Genomic DNA, 20,865 nt, shown 5'->3' with positions numbered 1-20,865 from the left:
AGCACAAATCCTCTCACACTGATGACACCTAAGCACTGCCTTCCCATATTTTGGACAGCAAATCTTAAAGAGTCATTTATGTTCCAATTTTGATACAATCAATCCTTCCAGAAAAATCTTGCTAAGTTTAGGGGAGAAATGGACATGAATCAATATAAGAAATGTCATCTTATCATTAGTAATTTAGTCATTTTAATCAGCACTGTAGTAGACAATGAATCAAAGAAATTGGTAACATGAAACATGCAACTTCAAAAGCATTACTATATCAAAAAAAGTTATTTGTTCCCTTTTATTTGCAAATATGAAAACTAAAGGCCACCTAAATTGTCCTGGCCTCAAATCATTTGGAACATTACTGGCACAAGGATTAAGATTAAACAAGATATTTGTACCTGGCAAGTACAGGGCTCTTACACTTCACCCCACTGCCTAATCAAAAAGTAAAATTCTGGAGCTGGAGAGATGGTCAGTGATAAGAGTTCTAGCAATGAAAGCATGAGGATTTAAATTTGGATCTTCATACCCATGTAAAAGTTGGGTATGACTACACCCTGTGACCCCAACATTGCTGGGGTCAGAGACAGGAGGACTGTTGACCTTGCAGGTAGCCTAGCTTCAGGTTCAGTAAGGAATTGTCATAAAGGACTAAAGTGGGTGGTGATCGAGCAGGGCACCTAACTCTGTCCTCTACAAGTGTACATACAACACATGCATATACACTACAAACTAAAAAAACCACACACACAAAGAGAGAGAGACAGAGAGAATGGTCTGAGGTAAAGTAAGTTAGAAAATTATTACACGTTGACACATTTACTCACTGCCAGATTGATGCAAATAATCAAATATAATTTCAATGCAATCTCACCAGGTGAAAACTGGATATCTGAAATAATATCTTTTCTGTGGTGAAAGGAGACGAGATCCTCTAGAGTGTCTGCATTTGCCATTAAGAAGCTTCCATCATTGAGACCTACAGCTAAAACTTTTCCATCAGGAGAAAAGCAGCAGCACCTCCCACCTGAAAGAGAAGGAAAGCAATAGGGAATTTCTTGTCACTTATACAAGTTTAGAGTATGTGCTTTAAGAGCCTTTAATTATACAGAGGAACCTGTATTTATTATGGCCTCAAATCAACATAAAAAAGAAGTCAAGAAATTCTGTTAAAACAAATGAGTTTCTAACCTTAACAAGAATGTACAGTTATTTACCTTAACAGAAAGCTGATAAAAAGAGAATTCTTAACTAGTAAAAAGCCAATTGTTGTAGAATATTATTTTAAGGTGTGTCACATTACACTCTGAAACATTAGTTTAACAATGTAAAGATGTATAGCTTTTATTTATGCTGCATTTGTTTAACTCTGTGAAGCTGTGATTCTTTGGCTGTCTTAAACACATAATGGTCTAATAAAGAGCTAAACAGCCAACAACGAGGCAGGGAAAAGGACAGGTAGGGTTGGCAGGCAGAGAGTATAAATAGAAGGCGAAATCTGGAGAGGAAAAAGAAGCAAGTTAGAACAAGGGAAGAAGGACATCAGAGGCCAGAGACCCAGCTACCCAGCAAGCCACAGAGAAAGATATAAAGAAAGGTATACAGAAATAGAAAAGGAAAAAGTCCAGAGGTAAAAGATAGATGGAATAGTTTAAGTTGAGAAAAGATGGCTAACAACAAGCCAAGTTAAGCCAGGCATTCATAAGTAAGACTTAGCCTTCATGTGTGATTTACTTGGGAGCTGGGTGGTGGGCCCCCAAAAGCCAAAAGAGTAAAACAACCAACAACATTTGGTATTCCAACATGGGGCTAGAGTAATAGAAAATCCAACTATAGCCAATGATCTAAGTGAAGATTGGGGTGGGAGGCAAGAGCTATCTTTGAATGTTCTTTAAAACAAAATTTTGGGGGCTGGAGAGAAGGCTCAGAGGCTGAGAGCACTGGCTGTTCTTCCAGAGGTTCTGAGTTCAATTCCCAGCAACCAAATGGTGGCTCACATACATCAATAATGAGATCTGGTGCCCTTTTCTGGCATGCAAGGAAGCATGCAGACATAACACTGAATACATAATAAATAAATAAATCTAAAAAAACAAAATTTTTAAAAATGAGGACATCTTTGTAAAAATGCTTCAGAAATTAAAAAAGGACATTGGGCAATTATTAGTTTAAGCTAGGAAGATCTGTTTCAAAACTATATATAATATTAATATTGTTTATTATTAATGATGTTACTATTAATTTTAAAAGCAGTCAGAGTTACATTGATAAAGAAATAATAATGAGCTTATCCCAACAGCAAGAGATATGGCAAGCAAAGGCAAAACCCTAAAGCTTTTGGTACTAGCATGTAATCTGAGGGATAGGGTGAGGTTGTTACAGAATGAAAAATCAGACTGCACTGGGAATAAGTAATCATCTAATTATCAAGCACGTATCCCTTTAGTTAAGGATGCCTAAAAGAAACTCAGTGGAAAACATGATGAAAGCCATTTGACATATATTAACACTTCTCGGGAGGACAAGCTAGAGAAACAAACGGGGGATGATAGTATGCGGGTGGTGGTTATAAACACGAATCTGGATAGAATTTGTCATTTATTACCAGCCAACCCAAAATCCATACTTCCTTTCCCTGTTTTTTGATATTAAAGCAGAATGATGTAGATACTTTTCAGTCAGCATGATTTTTCCACAGCAGGAAGGTCATTAAGAAGTGCCTCTGCAGATAGCTCAGGGATCTCCTTTGGGAACGTTCCACAAGCATTGTCCAGGAATCCCAAACTGCTACTTAACGTGACAGAGCTGAAACCTATTATCCTGTGACCTGAGTCTCGGATCGGGACTGTGTTGGTTAGTTTGTCAACTCGATACAAGATAGAGTCATCTGAGAAGAGGGCATCTCAAATGAGAAGACACTGCCATCAGATTGGCCATGGGGCATTTTCTTGACTGGTGATTGATGTGAGGGGTGCAGCCCAGCCCACTGTGGGTAGTTCCGCCCTGAGCAGGTAGTTCTGGGGTGTGGAAGAAAGCAGGCGAGGAAGCCAGGAGGAGCGAGTCGGCAAGCAGCACTCCTCTATGGATCCTGCTTTAGGTCCTGCTCTATCCTTCCTGACGGAACTCAGCTGTGAGCAGAAATAAACCCCTTCTCTCTAGGTTGCTTTTGGTCATGGTCTTCATCACAGTAACAGAAACCAGACTAGGACAAGAACTGAATTTGAGGTCAGGACTGCTCTTATTTACATGACTATGATTTGCAGAGCCCTTACTTGCATGGCAGAAATTGTATAACTGGAAATTGTATGCACAGTGGGGTGCATATGATCCCCAACACTGCATAGAAGCCAATGTGGACTGCCCTCCTTTTACATGGTATGAATTACATGCCAGGAAATTGTACACAAAGCAGCTCAACCCAACCACACAAGGACTTTAAACTGCAGCCATGTTCCTACAGCTGTATACTACAGACAGTTTTCTAGTTACTGCTCAGTGTGCTGACCTTTACCGCATATTCAATACACTACTCTTCTTCTTGCGTAATTCCTTCCCTACTAATGTAGTCCCTGGCCCAATACCACAGGAAAACTGCAAAGCCAAAACTGAAGAAAGGGACCTTGCTTCTTTCTTTTAGAGCAGTGGGTCCAGCAGATGGATTTACAGGGATTGAGGTGGGGCTGTGGATGACTGTGATGTTAGAACAGAAACTTTCCTAGACTTCTGGTAAACTCCTTTACCACTGGCAGAAAAAAGGCCTTCTCCTTGAAAGAGATCTGAATTTCATCCTGAAGAGGCCACTACTTCCTTTATGTTCATTCCTTTTTCATTGTCCACTGTCCCGGATTACAGGTACATCTGCTTCTTTACTTGCTCCTTTTATACCCTCCAGCATCCTCTCTTCTGTCTTTTAGTAATTAACTGTCTTTTAGTAGTTGTCACTTAATAACCTTTGGGCTGAGCAGTCTGAGTCCCTGCCAACAGGAAATGAAATGTCAGTAATTGAAAGCACGGACAAGCATCACAATTAACCAGGTTCTCTCCGGCTGCTGACTGTGATGACTATATACTTAAGGCCTTGGGGAGCCCAAGTGGCTCCTCCTATAAACACTGTGCTAACGATGATTACAAGAGATTCTGAATGCATAAATAATTTACAGAGAAAGTAACCAGCTCAGGTCTGAAGTGTTCAGCACAAGTTAGAATCGTTAAAGCTTCCACAAGTTTAAAAGAATTCCTGACACCCAACGGTCCATAAAAATTAAACACAAGTTTAACTTTGGGAGTAAATTATAATGTCAATTTAATTACACAGCCTCTCCACAATTCTTTTGTGACAATTGGGAAACTAAATGGGAACTCTGAAATTTTGAATGTGAACATTTGGTTGTACTCTGACAAGACTGAGATCTCAAACTTTTATGTAATTCTAAGGACTCTCTTGCCAATACACATAGTTTGCTTCTTTCTGTATCTGAGAAATATGACCTGGAACAGCTGCTTGTAAACACTCATCTTTCTGAAGAAATGTCAGAACCACCCTGTGTTGTCTGTCATTAGACTCATAGCGTGGGTAAAATATAGCAGTCTCTAGAGCAGTGGGTCTCAACCTGTGGGTCACAACCCCCTTGGGGCCAAGTGACCCTTTCACATGAGTCACATAGCAGATATCCTGCATATAATATATTTATAATATGATTCATAATAGTAACAAAATTGTAATTATGAAGTAACAGCAAAAACAATTTTATGGTTAGGGGTCAGCACAACATCTGTATTAAAGGTCAGAGCATCAGGAAGGTTGAGAACCACTGCTCTAGAGCAAAGATGGACAAAAGGAGTTTCATGTTTATAAGCCACAAAATAGCCATCAAAACTGTTCAGCTCTGCGACAGCAGTACAGCAGCCCTAGATGACATGGCACAGAGGGCATGGATGTGATCCAATTCAGCTTTACTCTCTGCTGAATGTGGTGGGTCAGTATAACTTTAGTACTCAGGAAGCTGAGGCAGGAGGGATAGATAGACAGAACAAAACATCCTCTATAACCAGAAAAGAGGATGGGCTCAAGCTGATACACAGGTATGAGACAGGATACAAAAACAGGGAACATTATGGCATCATGAGAATGAAAATGATCCCCTTGAAGCCTCTTGCAAGCTAAGAATAAAAAATTCCAACACAATGGGTCATATTTGCTCTAAAGGCTTTCAACATAGAGACAAGGTTTCTTTTATTCATAAATACTTTCAAATAAGAATGTTAAAATACCAATGAACTAGGTTTAAACCCTAAACCTATGTGACCACAAATAAGACTTTACTGTTTTCCCAGATTCCTCTGAGAATCTCAAACAGAACTATTGCTTTTATCTTTCTACATCCCTGTGACCTAAGTGTTTACTTTATGGATTATAAACCTGCCCTGTCCTTCAGGAATCTCCAGATGATTACAAAGTTTCTTAGCAACTCTTTGTGCATAATAGCTTCAAATTCTCCTAAATGGTATATACAGCTATTGGAAAGACAATGAAGTATGCCTCTCTTCAAGAAGCCCACAAACATGCTCTTGGGTGTGTCTTTCTTCCCAATCGCCCAATCTTAAGTCCCATGCTCAAAGTTACACTGAAATCTCTTAATAAAACGCAACTCTGCTTCATTCTAGCTCCTCTTGAAAAGACATTTTTTCTGTGGCAGGAATGTGAAAAGATTTGTGCCACCTATTCGTGTACACTGCTCCCAATTTCTAAACCTATTATTTTATATGCCATTTTGTTTCTGACAACAAGACAGAGACAAAGCTCTATATTGATACCCTTGGTAGGCTGAGAAATTATTTTCAGGGACCACCACTAGGGCAAACCCATGATTCTTGGTTTTGATGTAGAAAAATGACAATTATTAAAATGAGCTATCAGATTAAATATTGGACCGAGATAATTCATCACTAGAGATCTACAGAGATGTGGGGCTATTGGGGGGGGGGTGCATGGAATAAAGAAAGACATGGAATGATAGCAAGAATCCAGAAACAGAAATTCCATAAAAATCCATAATTGATTATAATTAAAAACTACAACTGCAGGATATAAGAACTGTTGCTTTTTGTTTGTTTTTGAGATGGGGTCTTATTGTACAGCCTCGGCTGGCCTGAAACTTGAAGTCATATCACCTCTACTGAGATTACAGGTGGTCAACAGCACACTAAAGCTGTTAATGGGAGCTTTCCAATGTATTATTACAAAAAGAAGTGCAAAAGGCTGGTAAATATTCACAATACATTCATTTCTTAGACTTTAAAGACTGTAAACATTAGGACATATTGTGTATCTATACTTTTGTTTATTCTCTGATTACTATAAAACTGAGTCATTTGTCAAAAACTTTTCTTATGAGAGCCCACTTCCATCACTGTCTCATAATTAACTCTATGTGACATGAGTAATCTTATTATATTAACATAAGCAGTGGTCACAAATACCACCAGGTGTTATGGCTCACACCCTTAATCCCAGCACTCAGGAGGCAGAGGTAGATGGATCTCTGAATTCGAGGCCGGCCTCATCTGTAGAGTTTGAGGCTAGCTAGGAAGACATAGTGAGATTTTGTCTCAAAAAAGAAAGTTCACACACATCCTTTGTAAATTAGGAAAATCAACTCCCTGTCTTGAACTAATGCTGAATAAAATAAAGATACCTAAGTAAAAATATTTAAATCCAAAATCACAGAATCATAAACTCTGCCTATAATCTAATGCAAAGAAGTATTCCTTGATAGTATTCAGGCGTCTGCACTGGCCTGCCCTTGGGGTCCTGACAGGATACATCCTCAGCTGCAGCCACTAAGAGCATCTCCTGTGCACATTCACTATGTTCCCTTTTAAAAGGTGAACCGTATCCACCTCCTATTCATATCTCTCTCTCTCTCTCTCTCTCTCTCTCTCTCTCTCTCTCTCTCTCTCTCCCCCTCCCTCCCTCTTTTCCCTCCCTCTGTATGTGTTTGTGTGTGTTCCTTTCTCTCTCTCTCTCTCTCTCTCTCTCCCCCTCCCTCCCTCCTTCCCTCCCTCTGTATGTGTTTGTGTGTGTTCCTTTCTCTCTCTCTCTCTCTCTGCTTCTCTGCCTCTCTGTCTCCCCCTTCCTTCTCTCTCCCTCTCTACCTCTCCCTCCCTACCTCTCTTTTCTCTTCTGCTGCTCCTGTTTCCGAGGCTGTTCTCTCCTCTCCCCTCCTTTTCATTCCCTTTTCAATAATAATAATAATAATAACCCTCCATGTAAACTCAGTTGCATGGTATCTTTTCTCTCATAACGCTTTTTAAAAATTATAATACTCCTAGTGGAAACCACTAGCATTGACAGACAATTTTTCAACATTAACACAAAATAAAAGGTCACAAACTTAGGAAGCATAAAGCAGGATGAATCCAAGTAAACCCAGATACATGCCCAGTGTTGTTAAACTACAGAACTGCAAGGAAAAGCAAAAGAGCAGCGGAACCCAAATAATGTCATCTACACCAAGAGCTCCAGAAGCAAGTACAAGAGTTCAAAACGGAGTCAACTATCAAACTAAGGCCATACTACTGGACCAGAGAGGGCAATACTTCATTCCAAAGGGTATTACATTGTTAAAGAGAAGTTAAGCAACAGTAAAAAAAAACTGAATAAAATCACCCTGCCCTTGGAGTGCCATGAGTTCAGCACAAGGGAAATGAGGGAATATCCAACAATCCTTTACTAGAGACACTCTATGGCTATTTGTGAATGTCAGAAGAATGTGACAGCTTAATCTTTGTTGAAGTCTGAGAGCCTCTTACCCTTTTTCAGTTTCCGGACTGCCAACATACAATGACTAGGAGAGAGATCCCATATTCTTAAAGTTTTATCATCACTTACAGTAGCGCAGATGGGCAGATAAGGATGTGTGGCCAAACCCCACACCTCTCCTTCCATGTGTCCCTATAAAGAAAACACAGTTAATCTCAGTGTAACCTTAAAATACGTGAATTAGATAAGGAACTCTACAGACCAGCTCACCAGTGAAATGGATAAAGAGATCCAAATTCAGAAAAGCCCTGACATGATTTCAAGGAACTAGAACAAATAAAGGAAAATTTACTAAAGAAAACCTGTTAGAATTTGGTCAATATAATGATGGCATATGTACTGGATTTCAGTACCTCTTCACTGGTCACAGCTCATCCACATGGAAACCAACTCAGACTCTTGTAACCAAGAAACCTAGCTTTGTCCCCAACTCCCGGTTGGAGGGTCAGCTTCCCAGGATAGGCAGCATATCGATTTCTCCACCCTGAACCAGCTGCCTGTTGGAGGACAGATGCTTGATGTGCACAGCTGACAAGTAGAAACTCCTTTTCCCCCAGCCCCTGTTCCAGATGTCAAGTCTACTTCGAGTGAGTGCTACGGAGAATAAAGAAGCCCCATTGGAACTCAGGAAGACCTGAGATCACTGTCTCTTTTTCCACTATATGTATGCAAGACCCAGAAGCCTTCTCTTGTCCTTATACTCAACTCCAGAGCCTGACTGAGATTTTGCCTCTGTGAAAACTGACTGGTCTATGTTTTTGATTAGCATACCATCTGAGTTTATGAAACTCCACTGTTTGAGAGCACATTTAGAGAGGATTGTTTTCTGTGTTCTGCTATAAAGTCAGTTTCTCTATGAAGAGATTAGGAGTTTTTGTTTTCTGGCTTTCTTCTTAAACCATGAGGCACTAATTCACAAATCATTTCATAAAGCCTGATACCACAACCAGATAAGAAAAATACAAAGCAATAACTCGTCTCACCAGGATTACTAAAGTCGTCGACAATATATTAACAAACAGAATCTACCACATGTAAAAACAATTATGCACTGCCACCAGGAAAGCAAGGCTGTCAATCCTCAGAATCAATTGATGTAATACGTGTCACAGAATGAAGATCAGAACGCCATGAGCATCCAATAGACACAGAAAAAGAATCTGACAAATCCCTCCTGGCCCATGATTTACACCACTTAATAAATTAGAAATTAAATCAGGATTCCCCAATCTTAGCAAAGAGCATTTGTGAAAAACCTACAATTTCATTATGAAAAACCTACATGCCTATTTTATCATCACTCAGGAAGCTGAGGCAAGAGGATAGCTGCATATTCAAGGCCAGCCTATTCTACATAGTGAGTTCCTGACAAGCCAGGATAACCTACAAAACTATGTCTCAAAATAAGAAAGGAAGGAAAGGAGGGAGGAAAGAAGGGAGAGAACAAGGAAGGAAAAGAGGGAGGGGGAAGAAAAGAGGGAGGAAAGGAAGGAGAGGAGAGAGTAAGGGAAGGAGGGAGAGAGGGAGGGAAGAAAGAGAAGTAAGGAGGGAGGAAGTGGAGGGAGAGAGGAAAGAAACAACAGAGGAAGGGAAGGAGTCTCCTTCAGTGAACATCACACTTAGTGATTGATAGCGTAAAGCTTTACTTAGACCAGGAACAGAAGCATTAATGTCTGTTCTCATTGCTTATATTCAGTGTTAGAATGGAAGTTTTCGATGCAGGACAATTCTGTATTCTGTCAATTATGTTTTAAATAAACACTGACTGGCCAGTAGCCAGGCAGGAAGTATAGATGGGACAACCAGACGGGAAGTAGAGAAGGGGCAATAAGAACAGGAGAATTCTAGAAAGGAGGAAGCCCACACCGAAAAAGGTACTGAGCCATGTGGCTAACATATACTAGAATAATGGGCTAATATAAGATAAAAGAGCTAATACGAAGCCTGCGCTAATGGGCCAATCAGTTAATGATTTATGGAGACTTCTATGTGATTTTCCTTGGGAAGTTTACTGAATGCGGGAACTGGGCAGGACAGAAACCCCAACAGAACAGACTCTCATGTTGCAAGTTTTAGCCAGGGCAACTAGCCAAGAAAAAGAAGTATCAGCCACCCAGAACTGACACGAGGAAGTGATCAGTTATTTACTGATGACAAGATCTTGTACCTAAAAAATTATAAAGAATCTACTGCAACATTATAAATAATAAACGAAATTAGCAAGCCTATAGGACCTAAGTTTCCATTCACAGGCTGTGTACAAAATCAACTGCTCTATGCACTAGCAAAGAATGATCTGAAAATAAGATAAGAAAATCCTGTTTAAAACAGCATCAAAAAATAGGAAAAAGCTTAATAAGGCTATACAATAACAACCATAGAAACTATCTCACAGTATTTAGAGATCTTAGTGACTTAAGAGCTATTTCGTGTTCATGAGAACTTGCTCCCATTAGAACAGATCCCCAGACTGATCAACAGACAGCACTACTACAAACACTGCTGTCTTAACATCCTGTTAGGGATACATGTTCCCATATTTTTAGTTAATATGAATTTGTGTTTTCTATATTTCTATCATGGAACGTGTATCAACAAGTTCTTCCTTATTCTTATTTTCCTTTCTAGGTACTTTTTAAAGAGAAGATTATGTAAAAAATCTTATCAAAGTATGGATTATAATTACACAGAGTTTATAATTTATTTAGATTCCTTATATCTTTATTAAAATTTAATAGTTCTTAGAGCAGGTCTTCCATATTTTAACTCTAAAATTCCTAATTATTGGAATAACCAGTGGGAAGGATCAGACACATCCCCAAGCCTGACAATCTGATTTTGATTCCTAGACCCCATGGTGGAAGATGAGAACTTAACACCCCAAGTTGTCCTCGGACTTCCACACACATGCCATGTGCATTGTCCTCCAAATCAATGAATACATGTAAAAATAGTAAAAAAATAAAATACTGGTTATTGTATAGTTTTATTTTATGAGTAGTATTTTCTGTAATATTTTATTTGTATTGATAGTATAAAGAAATACAACTAATTTCTTTATGTTCATTTTTAAACTCATATTACAGAGGCTCTCGCAGTTTTATTAACTCAATATCCAAGGTACACAGTTGTTACAGCTGAAATTACTACTGCTTTTTTAATATACTTATTTATTTATTATGTATACAATATTCTGTCTGTGTGTATGCCTGCAGACCAAAAAGGGCACCAGACCCCATTACAGATGGTTGTGAGCCACCATGTAGTTGCTGGGAATTGAACACAGGACCTTTGGAAGAGCAGGCAATGCTCTTAACCTCTGCACCATCTCTCCAGCCCTGCTTTTCTTATTTCCAACAATTAAGCCTTTGCTTGATTAGTTTCACTGGACTCACTAAGCTTTTACCCACACATTTACATAATAACAGCTAAGGCAAAGCTATCAGGAATCCCCATGTAAGGAAGTGAAAAAGACATTAAAACTTTACCTTATAATAAATATAATAATAATAATTATAATATAATAAGATGGCTTGGGGTGTGACTCAGTGGTAGAATATGAATCAGCATGCATGAGACCCTGGCCTAAATTCCTAGCACATTTTCCAAAAAGATGTATTGAGAACAATTTTACTTAGGAGGCCATTAGGACAGCATCCACACTTTAGGTGCTATGTAAGCATCCTGAAAGCCAACATAAACACTAATATGAAACTAGATATTTTGCCAAACAGAAGCCATCAATGGACTCTAATCAGAGAATCTGACAATCACAAACTGCCAATAATGCCAAGCTTCGGTTTAACGATTCTAACCAAGTGGATCTCTGTCTTTTGCACTGAGCTGCCAAGAGCTTGCTCCTATACTGAGGCACATCTCCCTGGATTCCTTCTGATTCTGAGTGTGGTCCACTGCACGAATACTTTTGTACACAAATAAGCCTAGGTAGTTTGTTTTATCTAAAATTTCCTCTCTCTTTTACATATTTTCACTTACTCCTTGAGAATGCCATGCACATAAACAATGTATTTTGTTTATCGCCTCTCCAACTCTTCTCAGCTCCTCACCCCACACAATTTAGATAACATTTATGATTTCTAAATTTTTTTCTGTGAAAATTTAAAAAGTAATGCTCCTATTTTCGCGTTTAAGAGTTTTGTAGTAATAACATCTAAGTTCTCATAAACAGGTGAAGTACCATGACTAGCCAGGCATGTTACGAATGACCCAAGGGGGAAAATCATGAGTGCAAGGCCAATCAGAGTTACACAGACACACACTCTTCCCCATCACACACACACACACACACACACACACACACACACACCAGTAACCCCACAATGACTTCAGTATGTATTTATTTCAAAGATATATTATGCAGGTGAAATTATTCGTACATGTTTTGCCTTTTACACAATCTCATTCACAGGGTATTAACAATAAAGCACCAGCTAGGTGGTGGTGGCGCATGCCTTTAATCCCAGCACTCAGGAGGCAGAGGCAGGTGGATTTCTGTGAGTTTGAGGCCAGTCTGGTCTACAACAGCTAGTTCCAAAACAGCAAGGACTGTTGCACTGTTACAAAGAGAAACCTTGTCTCGAAAAAACAAAACAAAACAAAAGCAAAAACAAAAAACCCCAAGCACAACAAAGATACAATAAAGCACCAAATAAAGCATGAGCAGTGCTCTGTGTGTACTCTTTGGTGTCCTAACAAGAATGAAGCGGAGGGGTAAAGAAATATGCCTGTATTAAGAAAGGAGGCAGAAGCAGGAGCAGGGGCAAGTAGATCTCCAAGATTCTGAGGCAGGTCTGGTCTACACAGCAAGTTCCAAACCACAGTGGGACTCAGTTTTTTAAAAAAGTTTATTTCTGAATTTCCACTAGCTTCTTTTCACTGATAAATACTTTCAGTAATACAGTTTTAGTATATAGTCATGCTCTCCCTTTCCACTTCTGTAAGCTATAAGCTTAAGATATACTTAACCAAAGAGTTTCAGAAAAATAAATATCTCATGTTTAACAAATGCTCCCAAAAAAGTAAAATCAAACATGAAATGAACATCTATGTCAAATATATTATAGCTAGCTTTTGTCCCATTGATTTAATAATTAGTGATAAAGTTTTACCTAAATATTGGCAATAATTCTGCATGAGAACATGTATCAATTTATTGAATTATGTCTAGTCACTGAACTAATTTTCTATTTATATCAACATCAAGAAATGTTTCCCTAACTCATTTTGCATTGTTTTCTGCAGTGCCAATTTTGCTTCTCATATTCTGAATGAAAACATAAAGTTCAAAGGAAAAAGTGCATATCAGTATTTAAAGTACCTGGACCAAAAGTGTTATTGGGCCACTTTTATCCACTTCTAATATTTCACCATTCTTTGTGCCAACTAAAATATGACCGTGTCCTAATGATATGGCACGTATAGATGGGTTATCTTCCAAGAGCAGACCTGAAATGTTAAATAGAAAAGTTCTTGTAGGTATGAAGTTAATTCCAGAATTTATATTTTCCAACTGATGCTATTTGGGTGGTAAAAAATCACATTATGAAGTTGTTTTTTATATTTAAGAAATTCTATTTCCTTTAATCATTCAACTTGTTAATCTCAGAATAAGCATAACCACATAGAATTCTGTTCTATCCAGATCCCACACTACCATTCTGATAACTACTTCTTTGCCTCATACATTAGCAAATCATCTTCTTTCCATTTCCCTTAGGTTATTTATAAAATCCAAACCAGGAATTCTCATTCAGTGTAAGATACATCCCTTCCCTCAGGGTGTCCTAGGCAGGCCTCAGTAATGTATTGGCAAGCGTGGCAGATCTAGTTCTTGCAACAGATCTTGTGTGAGAAGGTTATTAGAAAGGGAGAATTTAAGAAGGCAATTAAATTTCCTGAAGAGGGAAATGAAGATGAAGTCATTTAGAATAAATTCTGTTTGAGATCTGAATAGTGAGCATGTGGTTCTGTCGTTGAGAGAATAACAGACTCTAGGAACAAGTAAAAGCTTGCAGAAAGGCCTCATGATTGGTGGGACTGTGGCATCATCCCTAATAGGAGGAAATGCACAAACAAAAGACAATGGAAGACCTGCACGGCTAGAGAGGGTTCCAGGGACTGAACTCAGGTTATCAGGATTGAGAGGTAAACTCAAAATGCAGCCTGACAGCAAGCTCCTGAATGCTGATAAATGCAAAAGTTAAATGTTAAGGGTGTCATAGTTTGTATTTCATCAGGTACACCAGAAAAAGGAGCAGGATGACTCTGGTATCAAGTTAAGTGATTTCTATGCAATTCTGATGCTCATCAAGAAAGGAAATATATTTCTTATGTTCCACTTCAGTGAATGAGCATATTGATGAATAATTAGCCTTTTCCTAAACAATAGACTAAATATGAAATCACCTTTAGATCCTGGGGCTAAATCAGCTCTTTTTATAGCATAGGTCTTAAGACATCTTTCAAAGGAATCATCCCAAAGGGCTACTACACCGTCTTTTCCTCCAGTTACAAATCCCTATAAAAACAAAGAGTCCCAGTTAGTAAAGACTAAAGTTTGTCGAAAACAATTACCTGCTTTATATAGAAAAAACTATAGAGAAAAGAATATAGATGAAAGTTACAGCTTCTGAGTAACAGGGATTAGTATAAGTATTTATTATATTTCCCAAACATCAACACAGAATCTATAAAGATAGGATAGGATGCCAAAAGACCAGTTTCTAAAGTGGGTGATGAATTATGACTGCCACTTTCAGCAATCACACATCCTTCCAAAGCCTCCTACTTTACCCTGGAAAAGAAAGAACAGCAACGGTACTGCATCTGATTATACAGAGAGCACTTAGCATAATGTTGACACATAGCAGGGCCTTAATATAGTAAGGTTTCATTTTCCTTTCTTTCATAATAAAAATTTGTGTGACAGCTTTTCTGTGTAGGTCAGAGGACAACTTTTGCAGGTTGGCTCTCTCCTTCCACCATGGGTACCAGGGGCTGAATTCAGGTTGTCAGGCTTGTGCAGTGAGTACGCTGCACATGCTGATCCATCTCATCAGCCCTTTCTTTCATTCTTTCTTTTTCTTTTTGAAACAAGTCTCTGTTTATAGTCCAGGATAGCCTCAAACTTCCAATCCTCCTGAGTGCCGAGATTACAGACATGAGTCACCACTTCTAGCAAAAGCTTTTTGTTTGTTATTTTTATTTTTAGACAGGGTCTCATGTAGTTCAGGCTATCCTTGAACTAGTTATTCATCCAAAGATAACTTTGAACTTATGATCTTCCTCCATTCATTTTCTGAGTCCTGGGTTACAAGCATGTGCCACTACGTGACATTTTAAACATGTTTGTATACAGCATACCTATCTCGTATCATATTTAGGGATTTGTAAAGAAAGGAAAAAACACAGACTATAGTTGGGTAGCCAAGTACAAACCAGTGCTCCTTCTATGATAACTGTATTTAACTTAAAATGACTTTAGGTTACTTACTTTCTCCAATGCATGCATACTGAACACTGGCCCATCATGAGCTTTAACTGTTTTTACAAGAAAGACATCTCTCCAGATGCACACATCTCCTGTGGATGTTCCAGAAAAGGCCATCTCTTCAGTCCATCCATACACTGCACACATCATTGTGTCACTTTTCCCCAGAGAGCCTATGTAGCCTTTTCTTCCAATTAATCCTCCCCCTGATTCATAAAAAAAATGTGAAAGTGTTGCTTTCAAAATGTACACAGTTTCAAATAAATATAAACTTGAGATAAAATAGCATGAGAATCCAATTTAGCCCCATGCATAAGGCATTTACTTCAACTAATAATTTGTCCAAAACTATGCAAGCAAAGGGTTAGATAATACTTAAAGAAAACAGGAATTACTTTTACTTGTCTAATGAACGCTGTGGATCTGACCTCTGAAAATATGGAAGATTGAAAATACACATCAAACCTTAACATTTATCCACTTATGACTCAGTTCCAAGGCTATTAGATAGGTTAGGAAAAAATGTTACTCAACTACAAATTTTAAGATATGTATTTACTTTATTTTTTCTTTTTTATAACTGAAGGGACTCTGTGACAAGTTATTTTTTTATGTGCATGTGTTTTGCATATATGTATGTATACCTATGCACTGCATTCATGCAGTGCTCAAGAGGTCCAGAAGAGGGCACTGGATCCCCTACCAGTGAGCAGTTTTGTGGGTGTTTTAAACTTGGGTCCTTTGGAAGAGTAGTAGCAGTGCTCTCAACCACTGCGCCATCTCTCCAGCTGCTTAGTATTTACTTTCTTTAAATCTCTTATTTCAAACAAATATGTAGACGAGGGGTGTGAGCACGCGTGTGTATATGTGTGTGTTTTCTCAAGTACTACTCAGTAGGCATTTTCAGTTCCAAGTAATATGGCCAAATGAAAAGCTTGTTTAAATTTATGGGAATGAAACCCAAAGTTTTATCCACTTCATAATTATAAACACTATGATTTACTGAGTCTCTGGCACAGCATTCAATACAAATCTGAACCATTACTTCACATCCCATATAATTCACAACTTGGAAGACAGGTGAATTTGGGAAATGTTACCACAAAGTTTGTTGTTTTCTGATGTTTCACTTCTTACACTTCAGCATTTTCTCTGAAAGTTTTCAGTTCATTGAGATTTCATTGCCACATTGCTAACATAAATATACTATTCTATTTGAAAAGAGGTGTTTTTTTAATGGTAAAAGGAAATTTATTCCAAATTTGTGATTTATAGTTACAAATGACTAAAGCACCAGTATTTCTGTATTACTTTATAGCATACAAATTATGAAATTTTTAAAATTTTAGTTTAGACTATAAAATGGAGAAATCTGTACATTAACTGATTAATCCCACAGGTTAAAGCATCTTTGTTTAAAATGTACCAAGACAAGAGCATCCTTTAAAAATAAAACGTTTTCTTTTAGATGGTGGTGATCAACCAGAGCCTGAGGAATGCTAGGAATGCATTCTACCCCTAACCTACGACCCCTCCCACCCGTGAGGTTATCTTGGATAATGTTGGATTTACAGAAAGATGTAAAATAGCAGTGTTTCTGCATAATCCATTATCCAGTTTCTCGAAATACTAACATATTAACATCATTGTCCCTTTGTCAAGACTAAAAAACCAACATCATTTACACAGTGCCATTAATTTGAACATCAGGCCTTATTCAGATTTTAGCTTTCTAAAAACTTTCCTTCTCTATCCCAAGATCCAGTCCATCACACCAATTGTACTTAGTTAAATTATTTTAAAGGTAATGGTTTTAGCATTTTAAAAGAGTTAAAAGGAACATTTCCTTACCTGCTCTACGCCAAAACTTCATGTGTTTAATCCCAGCTGTAATTAGTTTATCAGACACATAGGGGTTCATCTTCACAACAAAAATCTTATCTTTACTGCCTCTGAAATGAACCAGAATGTTTTAGCTCTGTAGAGAATCCATCTCAAGACAACTCACTTCCTAGCTAGAACCCTCCACCCTCTAGACAGTTGTTTTCTGCTGGTCTCTGACATTCGGGCTGTGAAATCATTCACTTGTACATTTGTCACCAGCTATATTAACCTGCTCAGCAGACTCTCCAGGCAGGATAACAGTGAACACAGAACTTCACTTAGATAGTACCCATGAGACTCACTGTACAGTGCCCAGAGAATGCTGTCTATGACCGGAATTAAAGAAATTTCAAAACAGCAATTCATCACAATTTAGCAACCCCTTCAATGTTCCTTTTAGTACATGTTTTGGGGAGAGAGGGGTATTCATTATGCAATATATGTATCAGAAGTGAGAGGATAACTTGCAGGGATCATTTCTCCCCTTCCAGCATACAAGCCCTGGTAATCAACTGAGGTTACGTTTAGTGCCTCTACCCACTGAGCCATCTTACTAGCCCCTCAAAGTTCCTTTCAACTACTGTATCCTTGGATTTCATCTATATACTCAGCAAAAGTATTCATATTTTAGGTATTTTCACATCTCACTTTGAGGGAGTAACAAACTTAAAATGTAACCTCCAACACTGTTAGCTACCTTCCCCTTCAAAGCACTATTTATGATTCTAAACCAAATCATGCTCAGTTCAGAAGACAGAAATGAAGAAAAATACTAGAAAAACAACATATAATTTCTTTTTTTGATATATGTACATATTTCTCAATAAAATGTATGAGCATTTTACCATGCTTCCCAGTTGGTATATAATAGTCTTTAATAGAATACACTCTTTGTTATTGCAAATTGAAATAGTAATTTCCAATGTCCTATTGAGGCACATTAAAAATGGGTACACAGGGGTTAAACCTACAAAGAAATAATAAAATCATTTATCTTTTAGTTTGATTATATTTATTTAAAGGTAATAAAAGCTGATAATCATAAAAATCTTACATATTAGCTTGACTTCCAAAAAAGTGAAGTACATGGCAACATTAGGGTTTTACCAGCATGGTAAGGGTTCTCCCTACCTTGCCACTGAAAGTTTCTCCCCTTTCTTCCAGTCCCACAGTACAATGGTATGGCTGTCATCTATTCCAACTGAAGCTAGGCGTTTCCCATCAGCTGTGACAACCAAAAAGACGAGATTCTGAAGTCAAAACCATTTAATGTGTTTTCTAGAGCATGGGCTCTCATTTGAATAGGCCCTCCATCGCAGGTCTCACATGCTGGATGCTTAGCCCCCAGTATGATGGTGTATGATGATAGAACAGTTAAGATATGGGCCTGGTGTGAAGGGATTAAATGCTTATTTCTCTTCCCTAAGAAAGGTATAATGTTATATCACTACAGGATTAAAAAAAAAAAAAGAAAGGTATAATGCTCTCTCAGGAAGAATTAGCTCTATTGTAATGGTTGTTATAATAAAAACAAGTTTAACCCTTAAATCTCCCGGGCTTCCTGTCTTAACATGTTATCTTTTCCTTTTGCTTACTGATGCAACTGTTACAGCTCTGGAGGGAAAAGTATTCTGTCCTGCCGGGAAGTCAGGCTATACCTACAGCTGTGAAGGGAAGATATCCTGGATACCTATGGCTCTGGAGGGAAAGGTATCCTGACTATCAGTGATCCACTGCCTAGAAGTATCAGGTTCTTTCTGTTTTTAAAGATCTATTTGGAGTTGTTGGATTCTATCTTTCACTACACTTGATTGGTTGACACAGAAACAATATTCTTCCCCAAGAAAGAGACAAAGACCACCTCTCTCTGCTATCAGTAAATCTTTTACTTTCTAATTTTGTAGTACTATGGTGGCCAGCGAGTCTATTTGTGCCCGAAGGATATAGAGCTACCTGTTGGAAATCCTGGATGAACTGCAAAGAAAGCTGATGGTAAATAGCTAGGAAGTAGTCAGTCCTGCTGTTCCAGTGGCCACACCTGCAGTTATGCCCAGGGCTGCCAGAAAGGGTATGACCTGGACTGCTCATTTGTTATGCTGTGCCACTATGGGCTTGGTGGTGGGGATTAGCAAGGGTTTTTCACAAGGTACCACCCCTGGTTTAGGAAGTAGGAACACCAGGGCACAAGTCCCAGACCACCTAGCAGGTAAGCAGTGATAAATATGAGTACCACAGAGAATCAAGGCATTGTGAATGTCTGGACATAGGAGTTGGGTGACAGTACTAAGGGTAATGATATTATTGAAGTCTGCAGAATCCAGAGTGTTCACAGGGTGTGTTCCTGAGGAGTTAAAGCAGTCTGTGATACTGAAGATAAGAATGTGAGAGAGATAAGGGGCTGCAGCAACATTTGACTTTAAGCAATTAGCAAGTAGAAAGGCGCGAGAATTTAATAAAACAATGGGCGAGGCCACACATGAGGGTTGCCAGTTTGACCCTGGAGGGACACACAACCAGCATTTTCCAAAGAGGTCGTCTGAGCATTATTCAATAGCCAAGAGATAGTGTGATCGGGGAGTGGGATCAATATAATCAAAAAGGAGTGTTATTAAGAATATAGGGATTTTCAAGGAGGTTTGGACCATTTCTTCTAATGTGGAGTTGAGAGAGTAGGATGTGTACCCTTTGCATTTTGAGTATATCTGTTGGGTGAATGTGATAAATGCTTACCAATGACTCCCATTTTCAATCTGGGCTGTCCTGGATCCTTAACTATGATGTATAAAGATTCCCTGTTCTTTATAAAAGCAGAGTGTTTTTCTGAATATGTATCATGTCTCCTATAGGACCAATAAGGAGAGCCTCCATAGGTTTCTGGCCTGTATTGACATTAATCTCAGAGAGCAAGCATTGGGGACAGGTGTCCTAACAATCCATTTTGGTGTTAAAGGGATAAGTATCTCTTTTTTGGCAACCTACTGGTGAGCAGTCTCGAGACTCTACTACATGAGTGGTCTGGTTGAACTGCTGGATATATGCTTCCTGAACCTCAAATCTCCACAGAGTCTGCTAGCTATAGGGATGAGTGGAAAGAAATAGGAGGAGAAGAAGTAGGATTAGGCTTGAGTCTTGACAGGTGTATGAGGTCTCATTCTTCTGAGAACAGAGGCTGGTAGTCTGTAATATAGCTTTAAGGATTGTCCCTTTACTAGTTGACAGGCATGGTAAGAGCTATTAATTCAGCCTGCTGAGTTATGGTTTTGGCTGGAAGGGTCTGTGCTTTGGCCACTATGGTGTCTGAAGTCATAGCATATCCTGCTTTATGTACTTTTTCACTCCCACCATGATGCTGTCTGTTATGTTGTGACACAGCCAAAAAGACTCTTGCCACAAGTAGAATCAATGGAGTCACTTGACTTGAATTTTCAGTTTCTTTAACTGAGCTATCCAGGTCTCTGCTTTTATTGGGACTCACCTTAAGGTGTTTTGTTATAGCAATAGAAAATTCACTAATAGGCTATAGCACTATATTTAAAACTTGAAAAAGTAATGATAAATGTTAGGCATATATACAGCCATGAAATAAATCAGAATTTAGAAGAGAGTGGGGATAATGATTCTTTTAACTTGTGTGTGTGTGTGTGTGTGTGTG

At 38.5% G+C, this 20,865-nt stretch overlaps 1 protein-coding gene across 2 annotated transcripts in view; it reads right to left on the bottom strand.

The window, feature by feature from the left end:
* The window catches only part of Eml5 (EMAP like 5), a 115,495-nt gene that overhangs the window by 45,604 nt on the left and 49,026 nt on the right, over nucleotides 1–20,865 (bottom strand). For both annotated transcript variants that reach the window (XM_041633056.1, XM_041633057.1), the window contains exons 16-22: nucleotides 18,345–18,438; nucleotides 17,181–17,281; nucleotides 15,333–15,535; nucleotides 14,246–14,357; nucleotides 13,158–13,285; nucleotides 7,810–7,951; nucleotides 872–1,024 (exon numbers count right to left, since the gene is read on the bottom strand). In XM_041633056.1, the coding sequence (XP_041488990.1) occupies nucleotides 872–1,024; nucleotides 7,810–7,951; nucleotides 13,158–13,285; nucleotides 14,246–14,357; nucleotides 15,333–15,535; nucleotides 17,181–17,281; nucleotides 18,345–18,438 (933 nt within the window). The remainder of the gene's footprint in view (nucleotides 1–871; nucleotides 1,025–7,809; nucleotides 7,952–13,157; nucleotides 13,286–14,245; nucleotides 14,358–15,332; nucleotides 15,536–17,180; nucleotides 17,282–18,344; nucleotides 18,439–20,865) is intronic.

This window comes from Microtus oregoni, unplaced genomic scaffold (genome assembly GCF_018167655.1).
Source record: "Microtus oregoni isolate MIOR12 unplaced genomic scaffold, Mior012 000043F_ref0000047, whole genome shotgun sequence".
Lineage (NCBI taxonomy): Eukaryota > Metazoa > Chordata > Mammalia > Rodentia > Cricetidae > Microtus > Microtus oregoni.
This window is presented reverse-complemented; position numbering and strand designations above follow the sequence as displayed.